This window comes from Maylandia zebra, linkage group LG15 (genome assembly GCF_041146795.1).
Source record: "Maylandia zebra isolate NMK-2024a linkage group LG15, Mzebra_GT3a, whole genome shotgun sequence".
NCBI lineage: Eukaryota > Metazoa > Chordata > Actinopteri > Cichliformes > Cichlidae > Maylandia > Maylandia zebra.
The window spans coordinates 810,001-828,728 of NC_135181.1; the positions used below are offsets into that span (position 1 = coordinate 810,001).

General features: G+C 42.0%; 1 protein-coding gene across 1 annotated transcript in view; it reads left to right on the plus strand.

Annotated features, from left to right (window-relative positions):
• The window catches only part of snap25a (synaptosome associated protein 25a), a 33,059-nt gene extending 16,719 nt beyond the window's left edge, over positions 1-16,340 (plus strand). Inside the window, exons 3-8 of the mRNA XM_004542306.5 lie at positions 486-527; positions 4,178-4,226; positions 7,677-7,794; positions 11,417-11,536; positions 13,878-14,022; positions 14,741-16,340. Of these exons, the coding sequence (XP_004542363.1) occupies positions 486-527; positions 4,178-4,226; positions 7,677-7,794; positions 11,417-11,536; positions 13,878-14,022; positions 14,741-14,809 (543 nt within the window). The 3' untranslated portion in view covers positions 14,810-16,340. The remainder of the gene's footprint in view (positions 1-485; positions 528-4,177; positions 4,227-7,676; positions 7,795-11,416; positions 11,537-13,877; positions 14,023-14,740) is intronic.
• The last annotated feature ends 2,388 nt before the right edge of the window (positions 16,341-18,728 follow it).

Sequence of the window (18,728 nt, forward strand, 5' to 3'; positions counted from 1 at the left end):
CGGCTGCTGATTGTTCTGATCGGCTCCATTTAGTTTCACACACACTCGCTTATGTTCAGTCGAACGAATGCGCACAACCACATTGAGTTGTTGTGTAAATAAGATTTAACAGGAACACAACAGTCAACAGAACCTGTTGTGTCCACCTGCAGCATGGCTGTGAGAGGGTGCAGAGCAGAGCAGTTACCACGACAGCAGATATGACAAAGCCTGGAAAAGCATGGAAGGTGGTGGTGGGTTGCAAAGAGGCTTGCAGATGTGCAGCAGCTGTGGGCAGACTTTTTAGACTTTTGCATTAATGGAAAATCAAAGGCTGATGGCAGTGAGAGCAGCTGACCTGCCAGTCCTGCAGGTAAGCTTGGCTTCATGGCCGGTCTGGTGCGATGCTCAGGTTATTGGCCATCACATGAAAAACTGCACATAACATGAAAACCAAAACTTTCCAAGCTTCTTGAATCTGAATTGTTTCTTTTATTTGTCCGCAGTCACTGGAGAGCACTCGCCGTATGCTGCAGCTGGTCGAAGAGGTAAGAAAAGTCCTCTAAATGTTGGTGTATGAGTTTGATTTATAGCCAACAATAATATTTAAAAATGTGTGTCAACAACAAACGAAAATAAATGATACTGAATCGCGTCTCGCGGTGTTACGTGTGCAGGACGAGCTGCTGTTTTGCAGCACAGATCATTTCCTGTGCCGACACTCGGATATAAGCAGGGCAGAGGAGACTTCAGGGTTAGTCGTGTGAATATTACAATGATGTCGTTTTGCTCCTGTGTTGCAATGTTGTTACTGTTACTAAAACCTTCATTTTCAGTAATCTGGGAAGGGAGGAGTGTATGCAAAGTGCAAACACACAAGCTCATAGGATAAACGTCCTTTTCTAATAACTGCGCCTCTGTCAGAGATCCTTTACATTTTACAAACTTAAAGGTTTTAACCTGACGACACCAGCGGCACCAGGATTACATGCAAGCATGTCACTGTACCAACACTGAAACTCTCAGAGGAGCAGAGATGAATCAGTAGTAGAAGAGCGAGGACAGTAGGAAGCTCATTGTTGTGTGAGGATCTCTAAAGCTGTTAGAATAGCTCAGATTTATGGAGCGAGACTCAGATACCTGAAAGTCCAAACTCAGCGTTCAGCTGTCATACACTCAGCAAGTGTTCACGTTCATCAGCGCTGCCAGGAAGGACACAATCAGACTTTACATGAGAGGGAAACATGGCGCTCTATCAGATCTATTCTGAACCGTTAGTGGTCGGTTTGCCCCCAAACAGCCAGTCAAAAGACAGAAGTAAGTCTACTGTTTCTGCCTTGGATTGGTGTTTGTTCAGTCATCTGTGGGACAGGCTCTGACCTGGTCAGCGCTCTCTCGTCAGATTGTGCTGGTGATCAGCAGAAGCGTTACCAAGACGGCCTCCAAATGGCAGGAAACTGTGGATAAAAGCGAGACTGTCAGTTAGGCTTGGTGGCATTTTCTGTAACGTTACGTGATGTATACGTAGTTAATTTTAGCTGTATCCACAGAAACAGTCGTCATATGAAAATACTGAACATGTTTGTTTGTTTGTTTGTTTTAAAGCTGTAAGAAGAGGAAGTGGAAACAATTCCTTCTTAGTCATTTAGACACGACACGATTGCTGTGCACAGAAAAATGCAGCACGTTTTTAATAAATCCAGTAAACTGTCCAACACAAAGCCACATGTACATGTCAGCACGTCCCTGTCACGTTCATGCTTTGCCCAACGGTTGTGGAGCGTGTGCCCAGCTTTGGCGGACCATGAGGCAACTGAGTAATGGCGTGAATAGCACATAACGTGAAGATCAGTGACATCAGGGATGATAATACTGCAATGTAATGAGACTGCAACAAGCAGACGCAGATGGAAGAAAGGAGGGCGGGTGAGGCATGGAGAGACAAGGAGTGAGAGCATCTGGGGGGGTGAGTGGCTAACAAGCTACCCGCTGCAGCTCTCAAGGTCATATTGATCATCAGTCGACATTTCTCACCATCAGCTCCACCCTACAAATGTACTGCAGGCAGGGAGGGACCGAAGGAGGGCTGAACAGAGCGACGGCTTCTTTATGCACGTGATCAGAGAGATGGAGGGTGGGGAGGATGCAGCACAAACAGCTGACATAGATAACATTCAGCGGCTCTCGTGATGTCACTCGCGACTCTGTGTTTATCGGTTTTCCCCACAAACTGAATGTCCAGGACGACAGTAAGAAGATCTGTTCAGTCTGAAAAATACAAAATTAGTTGTTTCTAAAAATGAGGCTGACTTTCACTCGATTCCGGAGCTTTAGCGGCGGGCTCTTAGCGGCGTGCTCTTAGCGGCGTGCTCTTAGCGTAGCGTGCTCGTTGCTGTGAGGCCATTTGAAAAAGCCGGGATTATTAGATAGGGAACATTTCATGTCATCACAGGTACAAAAGCAAACATAAACTGTAAACCTGGGACAATGATCTGTCATCAACAGTCCGTCAGTGGAGGTGTAGGATAATACTCTCCTGCACCGCCAGGTTAGATGGAGAAAGCTGCACCATCCTCAGGCCTGTCTGGGATTATGGTTGATTATTGTTGGGTTTCCCCAGGGACACATTTCAGATACTTTGGGATTTCTCATGCAGAGGCTCCTTATTGCTCCCCTCTCGCCTCCCAAGCATCCGTGTGGCTCTCTTCCCAAACTGCTGAGGAGGAGGGGTGGCTGTTTGTCATGGCGAGCACGTGTGGTACACAGCGACACACCGTGATCGTATTTATGCCGATCAGGCTGAGCCAGCTGCCAAATCTTAGTGCTGCATTTTAAAGAAGCACACAGTTGTATGTTAGCTAACGCTGCTGCATCTTCTCAGACTCCTTTGCCAGCCCCGCCATCAGTGACGAGAAGCATTACTGTGAATGCTATTGCAGGCTCAGCTGCTCCAGTCAGGAGCAGAAAACTCGCATTGTACCACGATTTTAAGAAGAACGCTCGTCCGCTGTCGATGCTAGCATCATTAATCTCCTTCAGCTTGATTCCACGTTTAACAGACAGATGTCTTTGCATCTTCGGATCAATATCATCAGCACAGAGGTAATAGGAAGGAAAATATTCAATTTGTTTGTTCAGGAAAACAAGAAGATGAAGCAATGATCCCGATGATCAAGCTCAATGTGCATTTGTTCTGTTGCTTTACAGAAAGCACAGCAGCAGATGTGTTATTCTCTCTCTCTCTGCTGTTTAAATTAAAGCCTTAGGCCAGCAGTTACTAATACACTGTGCCAGCACCAGCTGGTTTTTTGAAACAAAAGGTAGAAAGAGAGCGCAGTGACAAAATTGCATGTAACAGGTGATGACTCAGAGATTTTAGCCACTCACCCTTTCTCAAGATGCAAAAATACAGAGAATATTTAAATCAAGTGTGCGATTAACACTTCCAACACACAATTTAAAGCTAATCGCACCGATATAAAAAACAGCAGGTCTGTGATTTTTTTTGAGTTGCTGATATGAGTAAATTATACCCTTAGACTTCTAAATCACATTCATTTGTGCTCAAGCTGTTATTGCCCCGACTAGCTGAAGACTGGGCAGGTGTGTCAGGTGTGTCAGGTGTGTCAGGTGTCATAAATAAGGTCCTTAAACTATCTGTGAAGGAACTGTCCCAAAGCATGCATGTATGGTGCTTAATGCATGTAAAGTTAAATGAGGAATGGTTCATACTTTCATATAATACAGATTTGTAACCTTTATTTAATGAGGAGTTCACTCTTGTGGTGACCAGGTAAAGGTGACGTCTCTTAAAAAATGGTTGTAAGGCTAAAAAGTCACATAAAAAATATAAAAGAAAAGCACAAAACACAGCTGGATGAAGGTGGTAGATGTTTTAGTTTAGATTTGCAGGGAATTAATTGCAAAAATGTACCTTTAAAAGTGTGTGTGTGTGTCGCTCTCCTGCTGTAATAAAAACGTAATTTGGCGAAGGCGAGCAGAGCGCTCGTGTTAGCTGCAGGTGTAATTGTGCTCTGCCAGCGTGTTTAACCATGTTAGGAGAATTTAACTTCAAAGGATGCAAAGAAAGGAGCAGCGCAGAGTTTCTCAGCTTCACTGCTTCCTGAGCTCCTGCAGCTGCTCACCACTGTTTTCCTGTGATTGTCTTCCTTTTCCACCTCCTGTCTCCGGGGAATAGAGCAAAGATGCCGGCATCAGGACTTTGGTTATGCTGGACGAGCAGGGAGGTAAGTGTGCATGAGGGGCGATGGCGCAGGGTCACAACATATAGATGCGACCAGAATCGGCACAGTGATAATATGATTGCATTCAAATACAAGCAGCGCTCCACTCCAGTCCTCACCTCGTAGACTTAGAATTAAACGACGTGTTTCATTTGCAGTTGCTTGGTTTTACTTGAGTATTTCCAAACTAATTCGTTTTGTCCTTAAAGGAATCGGTTTTGAGTTGTTTGATTTGTTGCATGTTTTCTTTGGTGAAGGTTCAACATGGTTTCCTTCTTTCTTTCAGCTTCTTTTAACATTTGTTTTCTTTGGCTAACATTTTTCTTTTTACTTTGCCTAACTGCTTTCACTTTGCCAGCAGCGTTTTATGGTTTTTCTGAGCTGAGGACGACGGTTAAAGGAATTGTCACGAGTGCCAAAACCATAACAGATCCTGTCAGGAAGATTTAACGGCAGCAACCGCAGGAATGAAACCTTACAGCTCAACAACTCATTGTCAGGAGTCGGCCGACGGCCTTGTCCCTGTGGGTGCTGCCGGCAGTGTAACCTCCGGGCTGGTCTCAGATCTGTTTACAAGAAATAAATACATTTAAAAAACACCCATATGACCTATTATACTGCTTTATATCACAATAAAGGCAAACAGGTCTGAGGACAGCTAACCTGGCCGTTCCAGCCCACTAACAGTCCAAACGATCGATTTAGCTGGTAATGACAAAATATTCAAGCCCTTGTCTATCAGCCCACCTACAGATTTGTACAATCCCTGATTAGATGCAATAAATGAGAACGTCGGCTCACAGTAACCTTAAAAGATATCATTTCTAATGTGAAGTGAATGATATTTGGACTCTTGAGCGCCCTCAGTTTTCTGTTTCTGGGAAAGCTCGTAAACCAGAGCAGCCCAGTAAGAGGCCTGACTGCACCAGCATCACTCGGGGAGAGGAAAGCTCTCCCTCCTCCAACTCTCCATTTAGCCTTGCTGCCCCGAGAACTGCAGGATCGTTTGCAACAGCTGACTGGACGCAGGAGCCCGAGCTGACCTATGACCCCAGATTTGCACCTCTGCAGCACTTGGTGCTGAAGTCAACATTCATAGGCTGATGTGCTTTACCTCTGATGCAAATCATTTCAATTTGAACTTGAAGCCATCGCTGATCTTTATTTTGTATCATTCTTCAATGATCACCACACACTCAGTGACCCACTTCTCTATAATACCACTAACACAATGTGACGTCCTTTATGACCATCAATGACTGTAAACCAGGGATTTTACAAATTTGGGGAAAAGAATCTGTAAAGTCGTTTCTCAGTCCACTCCATATTTAACCGTGCCTCACCCTTCACTCACCCAGCAGCCGTCCACCACACCAGCACGACGACGGCCCCGATGCTCACTGACCAGACAGACCTGAGTCCTTTCAGTTACACTGAATCATTTTAAAGCCACACACACAGTTTTCAGTTGACCCTCGTAACGGCAGCAAAAGGTGTGCTGTTCATGCTCACAGCTTCATCTACAGCTCATAAGGGCCACATGCTGCAGCTGTCACTAACATGCAAATAATCCAGTAGCTGAAAAATGTTTAAATTCTCCCAAGTTTTACACGTTAAATCAGAGAAAGGAAAACTGGGCAGCTTCCCGGCAGCTTACAACCAAAGGAAGAGAAAATCCATTCAGCACTGAAAAGGTCTTCAGCTGTAACGACCATCCGCACGTTTTCCTACGGAAATATTTCAGTAGAATTTTACAGCCTGTGACTGTCACCAAATAAATGTGATTTCAATGTATTTTATTTGAAATGACAATTTAGTTACAATTACCTATAATACTCAAAGAATAAGGAGGCAATACATCAGATTTCTGCAGAAAACAAAGAAATAATAACACTAAGTAAATTTAAGTATGGAGAAAGTCGTTTTGCGTTGCTCATAATTTAAGGTTTTTATAGGAAAGGAGACAAAAACGATTCTGTAAAGTTAAATTCTGCATAAGTCATTTTAGGTTCTGTGTGATGTCCTGATAATTTGGGTGGAAACATTTTCTTTGTAAAGTAGTTGTCAGTCAGTTTGGGATGTGGATTTTTTATGGAGCGGTTCCACCTTAACTTACTACGTTAAAGCAAAGGAAACATGTTTTTTCTCTTCACTAATTTTTTAAGTTGTGTTTGTGATTTTGAAAAAGAAAGTTAGACTTGGCTTCATCGTTATCAGGTCACATGGGCCTCCAGATTTTGGTTGTATTTACCTTTTTGTAGTTTGGTAACGGTGAACAGTCCTGAGCACACGTCTGATGGAAAAATAAAAAGACAGACGAATAACAGAACAAACATCATGCACATCAACAGAAAAGGCTAAAAAGATGAATCTACTCCATAATACAGCCAAAGTATTGCTCCCACAGAGTTACCCTGAGATGCACAAAGTCACTTTACAATATTTACAACTTTTATAAATATATCATAAAAATATTTAAATAAATATCATTACATTTAATTTCAAATAATAAACATTGAAAATCTGTTTAGTTACGTCCTTGGTCGTGGGCTGTATTATAGCGTTACCAGGATGTCTCCCACTAAGCCTTCATGGCCGTCTGCAACTGGTACTGGAAGTGATGGGAGCAGCTGGAAACTAAGAAAATGCCGCCTCTAAAGCTGACTGACAACCGTTTCTCCTGCTGCGGGGTATAAACTGGTACTAAAACCTGGGTTTTGTGTGGGAGGACCCGGAGCAGCTCTTTATCCTGAGCTGACAGTCTGCTCGATCGGATTTGAGATTGATCTATTGATTTGAAAAAAAGGAAACGCCGATTTCCCCCAGAAATCTTTGTTTCCCTTTAACATCTTTGCTGAAACATTTACACTTTCAATCAAATGAACCAAGAAAACAAAGAGAGAAGATTTACTTTCATTATTGGATTGTTGGGGACTCTCATGGACCATTTTCTGGTCCCCCAAAAATCTGTAAGTGCACATAATTGTATTTTAGCCACCAAAGCGATGCACTGTACACTCAGATACACACCAGAGTACAAACGCTTCACTTGCTGCTCATCATGACTCATATTTCTGTCAATCAGTCAATGAAATTCATTCCACTACTGTCATCCCTTTGTCCTGACCAGAGCAACTCGATCGTGTCGAAGATGGCATGAACCATATCAACCAAGACATGAAGGAAGCCGAGAAAAATTTAAAAGATTTAGGGAAATGCTGTGGGCTTTTCATATGTCCATGTAACAAGTAGGTACTGATAATGTGCCCCAAAGGTTCTTTACATATGTGGTGGCGTCCAGTTTTTCCTTTTTCTTCTTTTTAAGTTTTTGTTTGACTTTCTTTCGTCATAGTGTCTGAAGTTGTTGTCTTCTCTCCTTTGTCCTCTCTTTCTTTCTCTCCTCTTCTCCTTCTGCTTCGTTCTGTGGGGGATAAATGACTTGTGTTTAATCAGAGCAACTGGAGCGCATCGAGGAGGGAATGGACCAAATCAATAAGGACATGAAGGATGCAGAAAAGAATTTGAACGATCTAGGGAAATTCTGTGGTCTTTGCTCCTGTCCATGTAACAAGTAGGTGCTGCTTGCCTGCCTGCCTGCCTGCCATTTAAAATTAAGTATCTAAGAAATAAAACCGAGGTAGAAGTGACATCACAATGGCCATCAGCCAATAGTCTGCTCTACTCCAGCTCCTAATAAACACTGAGCCTGGCCCACAATGTGGAATGATTAACTTCAAAATCGTCCCTGTTCAGTCGGCCCACTTAAGGTTAAACATTTCCAGTCACAATATGACAATTTTTAAAAAAACCCAAACATCTAAAACAATAACGTGATTTCCCGTAACAGTACGTGACACTCGTTAGGCCCAGTCATGTTGGTCAGTTAGTACTTTTTATCTTCTTTTATTTAAATATTTGCTGATTCAGTAGCAACTCCCACATGGTTTACTGAAGGGATTTGCTAACAGTCAGCTGAGACTGAAGGAGTCCCCTGGATGAGTGATGAAAACGTCCAACGACCTTCTTTGGGCATAGCAAACATAGTGTCCCAGAATTTATAGCTCCCCAACTGGGAGCATCTCATAGTCCAACGGTCTGAACCATCACTGAACAATTGACCTCAAAAAGCTGCTAAAGTTCTTCCAAAGTTAAAATTGATTCACCACCCAGATTTTTACATACCTTGTACGGTCAAATGAGGCTGATACAAACCTACCGGTGAGACCCAAATTCCATAAAGCCGAGCTTTAAACGTCCAGTCAACTCTCCCCCACCCAGCCAAGGCCATGCTTCATCAATAAGTGCCTCTCTTCTACCAAGTGCCATATTCTCTAAGCTTCCACTTCTCCAAACAGCTCTGTGATGGGAGTCGTCTACATGCAGGTGTAGCCGCTGTAGAAGTCCCACCTGTAGCAGTCGTATCGATTCCTCCTGAAGAGGGTTTTTTCTCATTTTTGATGCATGGTGGTGGGAAGCTGTTGACCTTCCCAATTATAAAACGTACTTAGATTTAAAGAGCAGGGCTGGGGCTCCAGAAGCATCTTGGCACTTAGATCATCCTAATGTATTGACTCCAGATGGAAATGTAGCGATCTTGGTCCCAAAATGCCTTTGGCCAGCCTGGTCCAGGACTGGTTGACACTTCTCCTCATCTGCATGATCTCTACCACCACCACACTGCTCTGACATCCAGTAGATCCTCACCTGTTTGCAGGCAATGAGACCTTTCTGTTTCCCGTTGAACACCCCCTCCCCCACTGCCTTCTATGAGCCACCGAGCACCAATGACATGGAAAGACTGGCGAGCATGACCCTGTGAATGCTCATGCATGCGTGATGATGTAACTCATAAAGCAATGCTACACATGATGATGCTACGATCATGATGTTGATGTTTACACTGAAAATGATACTGATGGTGATCCTGATGAACAGCAATCGTTTTGTGCCAAACTCACATCGGCGCGTGTTCAGAGTTCATTTGTGAGCAGAGCTGTCGTTTCGTAACTTTACGGGTTGGACCAAATTTAAAGACATACAAAGAAAATAAAGTTAACTGAAGTCCCTGCTTGGCAAACGATGGAAAAGAACAAAGAGAAGATAAAAGAGGAATGCTGCACAACAAAACTGTCAGATGCTCAAAGTATGGCAGCGAACACGCTGAAAATAGGAAAGAAATGACAGAATGACACATTCAGAGCAAAGGAGAAAAACAGGAGTGATCTGTGGTGTAGCTTGCAGCTAGAAACTGGGCTAGGACACATGCGCACTGAGATATTTTTAGGAACGTAGTCAGGGTCGATGTATAAAATGGGTGCATCATGCCACAGCACTGTGTGCAGGACCCTTGTTTCTGCTGCAGTTTGTCTGCAGCGCCACCTCTCCTGCAGAGCGCTGTGCTAATTTAGCCTTTATTCCACTCTGGCTGCTAAACACTGATGTTTGCTAAGCTCCCTTTCCTGCAGGGAACTCGCTCACATGTAGGTCAGCCATATCAGATAGTGGCAGCCTGCTGGGACATTGACTCAACCTGCCTGCACAAATAGCAGGATGCTAAAAGAGATACATGTTTTTCAGCACTGCTGCTCACTGTACCTCCTAATCCCTTCAGCGTGTCTCTCAGAATTAGCAGACCCCAGATTTCCCTCTTAAAGGCTTCATATTGTGGCCGTCTGAATGCCACTCAGGAGCTGGTGGTGGATTGCTCGACTTGCAGGTCGCTCAATGAATGAATGAGGCAGAATGACTTTAGTCTTCCCGCGGGTCCTGCAATACTCATACCATCTAATCAGATCATCTCTGCTCAATCAGAGCAGATCTGATTAGAAATGTGCAGTATATCCTTTCTGAGACAGCAGGAAAGTAAATTGCAAATTAAAGTTTTACAGAAGGAGATGAGATTAAAAAAAACGCAGCAGAAAGAAAGAAGAAAACAGATGGAAATATAAAGGACGTAGACAAGGGTAGCGTATGTGTTAATCATATTGGTGTGTGTCAGCAGGGACAGGGCGCTCAGCGAAGCCTTGCCTCAGTCCATTTCTATTAATAAGAGCAGTGTAGGAGGCGGCTGAGCCATTGCCATCCCGATACAGCTAGAATACATCCACACAGCACTCCAAGGTTATAAAAGCTCAGCAACTGTGATACAAGCAAAGAAGTGTCAGGATGCTACTGAATGGGCAGGAAAATGTTGACATATGTACACAGACAGCATCGACAGAGCTCTAACTAAAGAGACAACTGTTACCTTCCACTCCATCTAGCTGCTGTGTGGAGCCAAAACAGATGCTGAATGTGACAGAGTGAGCTTTGATAGGCCGAGCAGCCGAGCTGCGATTGTGTTAGCACAGCTGTACAGACGCAAGCAGATGTGACTTTCGTTGAGAGATAAGCTGAGTCACAACCATTACCCCACTCCCCCGCCTCACCACCTCAACATGACCAGGATTCTGTGACATATAAAGACAGACAGGTGTGGGGGTTGGGGTGGGTGATGCCGATGGTTCAGGAACAGGTAAACGAGGCGCTCTTCTCTGCTGACTCCCTCCAGTTTCTTGTTTTGTTTTGTTCTCCTTCTTCTTGTTTCGCAGTTTGTTCTCCGCATTGATCGTCGTCCCTCCCAACAATGTGACAGTCCTGTACACTCTGTGTTGTGTGTCTGCCACAAGCTCTGTCTCTTCTCTGTTTTCTGTCACACTGTGGGAGTGGGATGTGCTTTACTGTTGCAATAACACAGAAGTATGACGGTTTAGGACAGAGAGAAGGAATCAGGCTACAACACAGTTCAAATTGCAGCTATGTTAAGACACGAAATGGCACAGCGTACAGGGCTTGCCTGATTCTGAACAGTATGTTATATACCTGCAATATAACATCGCACACATAAGTACTGTGTTACAACAGAATGAGCCTGTACCTACCAAACCCAGTCTACCAGCCAGTCCATGCCTGCTATGCTTTGCTCGACTTTAGTCTAGTCCCACCATATATTTATGTGCTGGTTGCATGAAACCGATTAACACTGTGTGTCAGCTACATGCTAATATATTTACATATGTGCTGCTGCAGTACCTCAAATCCAAGGCTCTCTTTGTTAGGTTTGACTAATTGGAAGCCTGCCTGGTTGAGGTAAATGGCGAGTCGCTTTTTTCAAACTGTTGAGTAACTTCCTCTTCGTCACTTCCGGTGGCCAGGATGAAGAGCGGAGCCAGCAAGGCCTGGGGGAATAACCAGGACGGGGTGGTGGCCAGCCAGCCCGCCCGCGTGGTGGACGAACGCGAACAGATGGCCATCAGCGGAGGCTTCATCCGCAGGTAGGAGGAATGCTTGGATGTGTGCGATTTTACGGGGCACATTCATCTTGTCTGGAATATTTCGAGGCAAGATGAGGGTAAACGTGCACATGGCATCGTTTTTGGCCTCACCGGCAGCCCGACTAGTCTAGCAAAGCAGACCAGCCTTTATGTAGCACTGAGATGTCCGTCCGCTCTCACCAGCCACTTTGTTAGATGCGCTGTTCTCTTACTTTTCCTAAAAGAACTGCTTTAATCCTTCATGGCATAGAACTGACAACATGCTGGAAACATTCCTGGGTGACTTTGATATGGATCCATACTGCTGCTACAGACCCATGATCCGCATTTCCCGCGCTCTGTTAGATCAACACGTTCTCACTCCCAAAGCGTAACATTTTACGCTAGGTGACAAATCATCAACATATTACGTTTTCGGCTACCCAACACGTTCCTACATGATGACATCGGAAAACTGAGGACATATGAGAACTTAAATCACTTTGGGAAAACACTATTTCACGTCATTGCAGTGCTGGTTAAGGTTAGGTTTAGGGCTGCAATACAGGGCAGGAACGTCTATTACCGCGAGATCGTAATTCCACTGGATTTAATCCATAACCCGGCGCGTACCATAAGAACGCGGAAGGTCACCATTCGCGTTCCTCAGGAACGCCGTGGGACGTGACAAAATGTCGGGATGTTGCGCCTCGGGAGTGAGAACAGGCTCGTTAGATTGAGATGTGGTGCCTGTGGAGATCATTTGAATACAATGAACTGTAATGATTGGAGCTTTGTGACGTGGTATACTAAGGGATACACATGATCAGCAATAATACTCGACAATGCTGCAACATTTCGTCAATAATCAAGTGTACAAAAGAAAATCCCATCACTAGATCACCACCAGCCTGAACTATGAATCCATGCTTTCATGGTGTTTGTGCCAGATCCATCCAGATGTCACAGCAGAAAGTTTGAAATATCCTGGTATTTTTCATAATTTCCTAAACTTTCTTCAGCTCACTGGCAGTAACCACATACACGGATAATCAATTATTCCACTTTTTACGTAGAGTCGGCCTTAGTCAGTATTTAAATGTACCCACAAAGGTACTCACAGGCAGTGTTGGGCAAGTTACTTTGAAAAAGTAATTAAATATAGTTACTAGTTACTTCTTCAAAAAAGTAACTGAGTTAGTAACTGAGTTACCAGATTCTAAAAGTAACTGATTACTTGAAAAGTAACTATTGCGTTGCTTTAAAAAAACGTTTAATCCTCTGGGGTCCAGGGTACAATCGGCCATTTTTAACTCCTTCTGATGTTCCCTCCACATTTTACCTTTAACTGTTTATCTGCCTTGTTTGGTCTCATTCTTTTCAGCACAACCTCACGTGTCTGAATTTACAGTCATGTTTTCATTTTGACAGACTGCATTAACACAATTGATTTAAAATCAGACACAAAACATAAAATCAGAGTAGAAAAAGTGATATTTTTACTGTAACAACCACACATTTCAAACTATTTACAGAAGCGGGAGCGCGCAGCTGCTTAAAGCTGTAGCGCCCGGATTACTTACAGCTACTTCCTGCACCTGAAGGTGCGGTGAGCTGAACACAGCTTCAACCGTCTGTTTGCTGAAAAATAGTAACGCGACTGCACCTCATTTTCTTGTTAGTAACAGTAACGGCGTTGTAACGATAGAAACAGTAATTAGTTAGATTACTCGTTACTGAAAACAGTAACGCCGTTAGTAACGCGTTATTCCCATCACTGCTAACAGGTACTGAAATCAGCTCTACTTTTAGTACTTTAGTGATACTTAATGTAACAACGAAAGAGCAAATGAAGGCGTTTCTACTTGAATACCATCGACTAATAGAAAAAGCACGAGTCCACAGATCAGCATCTACTGAAGGTCGAGCTACATTAGCTACATGAACAGCTGTAAATAGACTGAAAGTCAGATAAAGACGAGGAGCAGCAGAAAAAAAACATTCATTATCTGGTTCTTGTCTTCTTGTCTTCATATGTAATCAGATTACCTGATGGAGAACTATAATCCAAATCTATATTCTTGAGAACAACACAGGCTTTAGACTTTAATGTGGATATTAGATTATATCATATTTCACATTCAGTTTTTTTAATCTGTGTCTATATATTTGAAAGACTGGGAATTGTATATCTGGATATTTAACACTGTGACATTGTGATATTAATAAAGAAACACAGTGAACAGGATCCTGCGTTCAGTCTCTGCTCTTTGGAGGTTCAGAGGTGAAATATGGACAACAGCAGTGGCAATGTGTGCTGTACTAGTTACTGCAGAGATAAATGTGACCTTTTGTATGGTAGGGTAACAGACGATGCCCGGGAAAACGAGATGGATGAGAACCTGGAGCAGGTGGGTGGCATCATTGGCAACCTGCGCCACATGGCTCTGGACATGGGCAACGAGATCGACACCCAGAACCGCCAGATCGACAGGATCATGGAGAAGGTACACGCACAGCTTTTCAGCTTTTTCTTCAAGCGCACCGGGTTCATGTAATCGCCGAGTTGAGTCATCTTGCTTATTTAGTGAGTTGCCTCCTTGCAAATATAACATATAACCAGTGTGGACACGAAGGAAAAGCTTGGAAAGCTTGGTTTGTATACGACACCAGCTCAGGTTCACAAAGCTCAGCCAGGTTGGGTCTTTTATAGGCTGCAAGGTTTTCTCCATGGATATTCCAACATTCACTTACATCCCTGTTTCCTGGTTTGGTTTAACTGAAACAGTAAGAACATCGGATGTGCAAGAGTGCTGTGAACATGCCCGTAAATTTGCAGTTGATGAAATGCTGGTGATTGGTTAGAAAGTTTTAAAATAATGTCCAACCTTAAGACTTAAATAACTTAATGCCTTTGACGCAGAACTGTGCAACTCTTAAGTCTAAGACATAAAGGAATGACAGTCATTAAAATCAGGTCAGAGATAAAATGTAGAAACAGCAAAGAAAAGTTGTCTTACCTTTTATTTTCTTAAGCATTTCTATATTTAATGGTCTCTTTGTATAATAGAGTCTTTTTAAAAAGCTCCATCTCTAAATTCAAAGCTCTACCACACCAAAAGTACAATGAAATCTATCTAACCGGGTACTAAAGATAAAACACCAAAATACAGATCTGTGGAATCAATCAACAAAGCCCTCTCATTACTTCTTCCTCTCTCACAGGCCGACTCCAACAAGACCAGGATCGATGAGGCCAACCAGCGCGCCACAAAGATGCTGGGCAGTGGCTAAACGCCCGGAGTCCGGAGCGTGAACGTCCCGGCGTCCCGCGCCACGCATCGATAGGCGCTGACATGCTTTCATCATGGTATTGACCTTCTAGGTTTGCACACATGCACATATCACCTCCCCGCCCATTGTAAATGTTGTTCTGTGTCGTCTGTCGAGCTTTTTCAAAATGATTGTCCTCGTAAAAAGATGATTTCTTATACTCCGTATATCATTCTTTCCAAAGGTTGTATATAGTGCTGACTTGATGGATCTCTAGCTCACCTGTGAAGTTTTTATTCTCTATGTCAAATATATATATATATATATATATATATATATATATATATATATATATATATCTCACATATCATATATATATACATATATATACACACACGAGTACACTTCTCTGGATGACAAGTATATAATAGGAATGCTGTACAAGCTGTTTGTTTTTTCTTCCTTTTCGGTATCTCAGTATCGTCTTAGTAAAACTGTGTCATTACATATAGGCTACTGTCATGCTCCTTATTTTGGTGTTGTCACAAAAACAGCAGGAGAAGATCGATGGCAAACACGAGTCACTAAGCGGCGGTACAGTTGGGCGGGACGGCAAAGAGCACTTACAATCAAAAGGCAGTCCTTGGTCCATTTTCCTTCAACGCAATCATACTGAGTTACTGTTTAGACAATGTGCAACTAGACTCTCTGTAGCTGTATTAGACATTGCATTCCAAGTGATGTGAATTGTGCGTTCTCTGCATGACAAATGGTAGATTTTAGTCTTATAAATAAAACCTGTCTGAAAAAATATATATAAAAAATGATAACATGGCAGTAGCAAATTGACAAAACGCATGCTCGGTATTAGGACACAGTTTATCGTTCCATACTCCTGCAAGTTTGCAATAGTGCCACTCTTTCTGTCTCGATATATTTACCGACTGTGACCATCTCGTTGTACAATAATGCAAAAGGGATCAAAAAAGTGAGATGAAGTTGAAACAACTGAGGACTTTGGGTTGTATTGCAAAAAAATGACCTGTTTTCTAAATGATTATGCAGTTCAGTGATGAAGATGTTGATTATATGATGAAAGCTGAGGACTGGTTGTGTACTGTATCATAGGTTTTGGATGCTCTGAAAAAAATAAACGTTTGCAATGTAAAGCAAAGACGCATATTTCTGAGAGACCTTACTTTTATAAGAAAACCGTATATGTAAGTTTATTCTCCCCGTGTGGTTTGTTATTGGTAAGAATAATGACAATATTAAATAACAATTACAACTATACTCTGAAACAAAAAAATACATACAAATGGGTTTTTTTGTTGCTTCTGTACTTTAGAGCTATGCACACCAAATCGCCAAAATGTCAAGTAGTTAGAGTAAGGTGATGAATTACCTAAACCTGAATGACACAATAGGTTAAACTGTGAGATTGATGTCCTCAACGCATGTAATACTAAAGACTCCCTCTCTGTATCCTGTCAGTGTGTGAAGTGGTGGACATTTTGTAGCTAGCTGAATTGATTAAAAGTAATAAACCCTAGTTGCATCCGTGTCTGTCTTTATTGCTTAGAGACTCCAATCTCAATCTCTAACGTCCAGGGTGGCATTTACCCAAACTACCGCTCACTTTTTAGATTACACCTTATGTGGCAGACAGTCCACCCGATGGCCCTGTTTTCTCTAAACAAGAAGCCAGCAGTCCAGGGATACACTGACAGTCAACAAGATAAAGCATTTGATATTCATCTTTGTGGTGTTTAGCTTTGGCGCAAGTTTAATATATGAGAGGAACCAGACTGAAAGGCAAGAAGTGATTCCTAAAGAGCCAAAACATTCAGAAATGTCAGCTGAGGAAAACACGGTAAATACAGAAGTTTCAGTCGAATAACCACAACTGCTAAAACGTTTCTCCCTTTTTAACGACCTAAATTTAACTTTAAAAGGTTTTATTGTTTCATAATAAAAAAAAATTACAAATCCCTTCTGCTATCCTTTTTTCCTTTCACAAACTTCTCCTCAGGAAAAACACAATTGTCACATTAAAAAAGAAAGATTCACACTTTTTTCACATCAACTGTTTCAGTGTTTGTCATTTTCTGATATGTTGCCAAAATTTCCATATAAGCAAGTTACATGCTAAATATTAGCTAAACTTCCATGTGCAGCGTTAGCTTACCTCAGTGCAAAAACAACAAGCTTAGCTGTGTTTTTTGTTGAATCTACAGAAAAAAGAAAGAATACCAATCACAAAATTGTTTTGTATGGGATCAAGTACTGTTTTACAGTTGCTATGATGGGCTAGCTAGCTACTAGCTGTAGCGTTATGTTTAGTGAACAGACCAAGCAGAAAACTCTGGGGGCTAAAAATGAAAGTGGCACAAACTGCAGGTCTTCCACCTGAGTCCAAACTGTTCCCCACTGTCCCCATTTCAAAATGCCAATCTTTACCTCAGAAATTAACATATTTAAGCCAAGTGTTTCTACCTTGATTCAAAAATATAAGGAGGGATTTTTTTTGCTAACTCACTCATTTAAGTCTTATTATAGCTCAAACGGAGCATTTCTCAAATATGGGTACAAAAACATTTATGACAGCGATATCCTGAGGTTTCAAAGTGGCAGCCAGTCAAGGATGATAAGCAATCCTCAGCCATGCTTTATACAGCCTAAAGTGTATGTTTATAAAAAAAATTCTTCTCAGAAAAGCATTTCTTTTCTTTTCTTTATTAATTTTTCCAATATTACAAATACATTGTCAAGTTTGCTGTTAGCCAAGTTTAGATTACCCATGTTGGTTTACTGGTGATGGTTTTAATGGGATTAGCTAACTTCTCAGTAAATGCTAACCGAATGCTAGGGGAACATAACTGGTCAAATTATGTGCATCAAGCTTCTCATTTGAGCCAGATGTGCTATATGGACGAAAGAGTTAATGAATTAAACTGTGGTACTGTAGTAGGACATATATTTGTCCATATAGTGTACCGGAAGAATGTCATGATTTGGACTAAATGTGGCCTGATGGTGGTGTCGTGGAAAGTTTGTAATGTACATCAATGACTGCAACGTCAGAAGACGCTTTCTCTTTGGGACACACATAAATGTGAGCACCTGATTCCTAATGAAGACAAATCGTGGAGGGAAGAACAGAAAGACTCAACGACTGAAGAAAAAAAAGGTAAACCTGAGCTTCTCTGAAAACAAGAGAAAAATGTTTAAATTATTACAATAATGATGCATTTCAGCCAAGTTTAACAGAAAAAAACTAAACCTTTGTAATGAACCAAATCCACAATTACTTACTAAAATAAATAGATGAGAACTGGACTAATCTTCCTCGAGTGAAGTTATCATCAAGTTTCTTTAGTGAGTTGTACTTTCAGCCATTTGATTGTTGGTCTGACCAACATAACATTTTGTTGTATTTCAGTTTCACACTTTGTCTGTAGTGTGATTCTAATGCGTACATGTTCCATAAAGTCATTTTTATAGAACATATATTACATATACATATATATATGACAATGTCAATAAACTCTCCATTTTCAAAACTATTTCTTTCTGGGAATTGTTTCAAGGTTCAGGCTTTACAGGGATGATTTATGGTATGAACAGCAAATTCAAACTATTTTAACTGTGTCAATGAGAAGAAAAACACAGCAGCCAGATGAAGAAAAGAGAAAAGATTACTTTTAGATATGCATTTTCTGACTGTCCAAAATAAAAGTGAAAATAAAGGTGGTTGCAAATGGAGAATTTGAGGACTTTTTAGTTGTAGAAGTTTCGAATGTGTAGTTAAACAAGTCCCACCCAGTAAAGTAACTGTGTTGATCCGTCCACAGCCCTGACATAACACAGCATGTTGAAAGAGTAGGTTTGTCTGTGCAGTCCTCCCTTCTCAGGTTTATTCAGGCCCAGCGATGTGGAC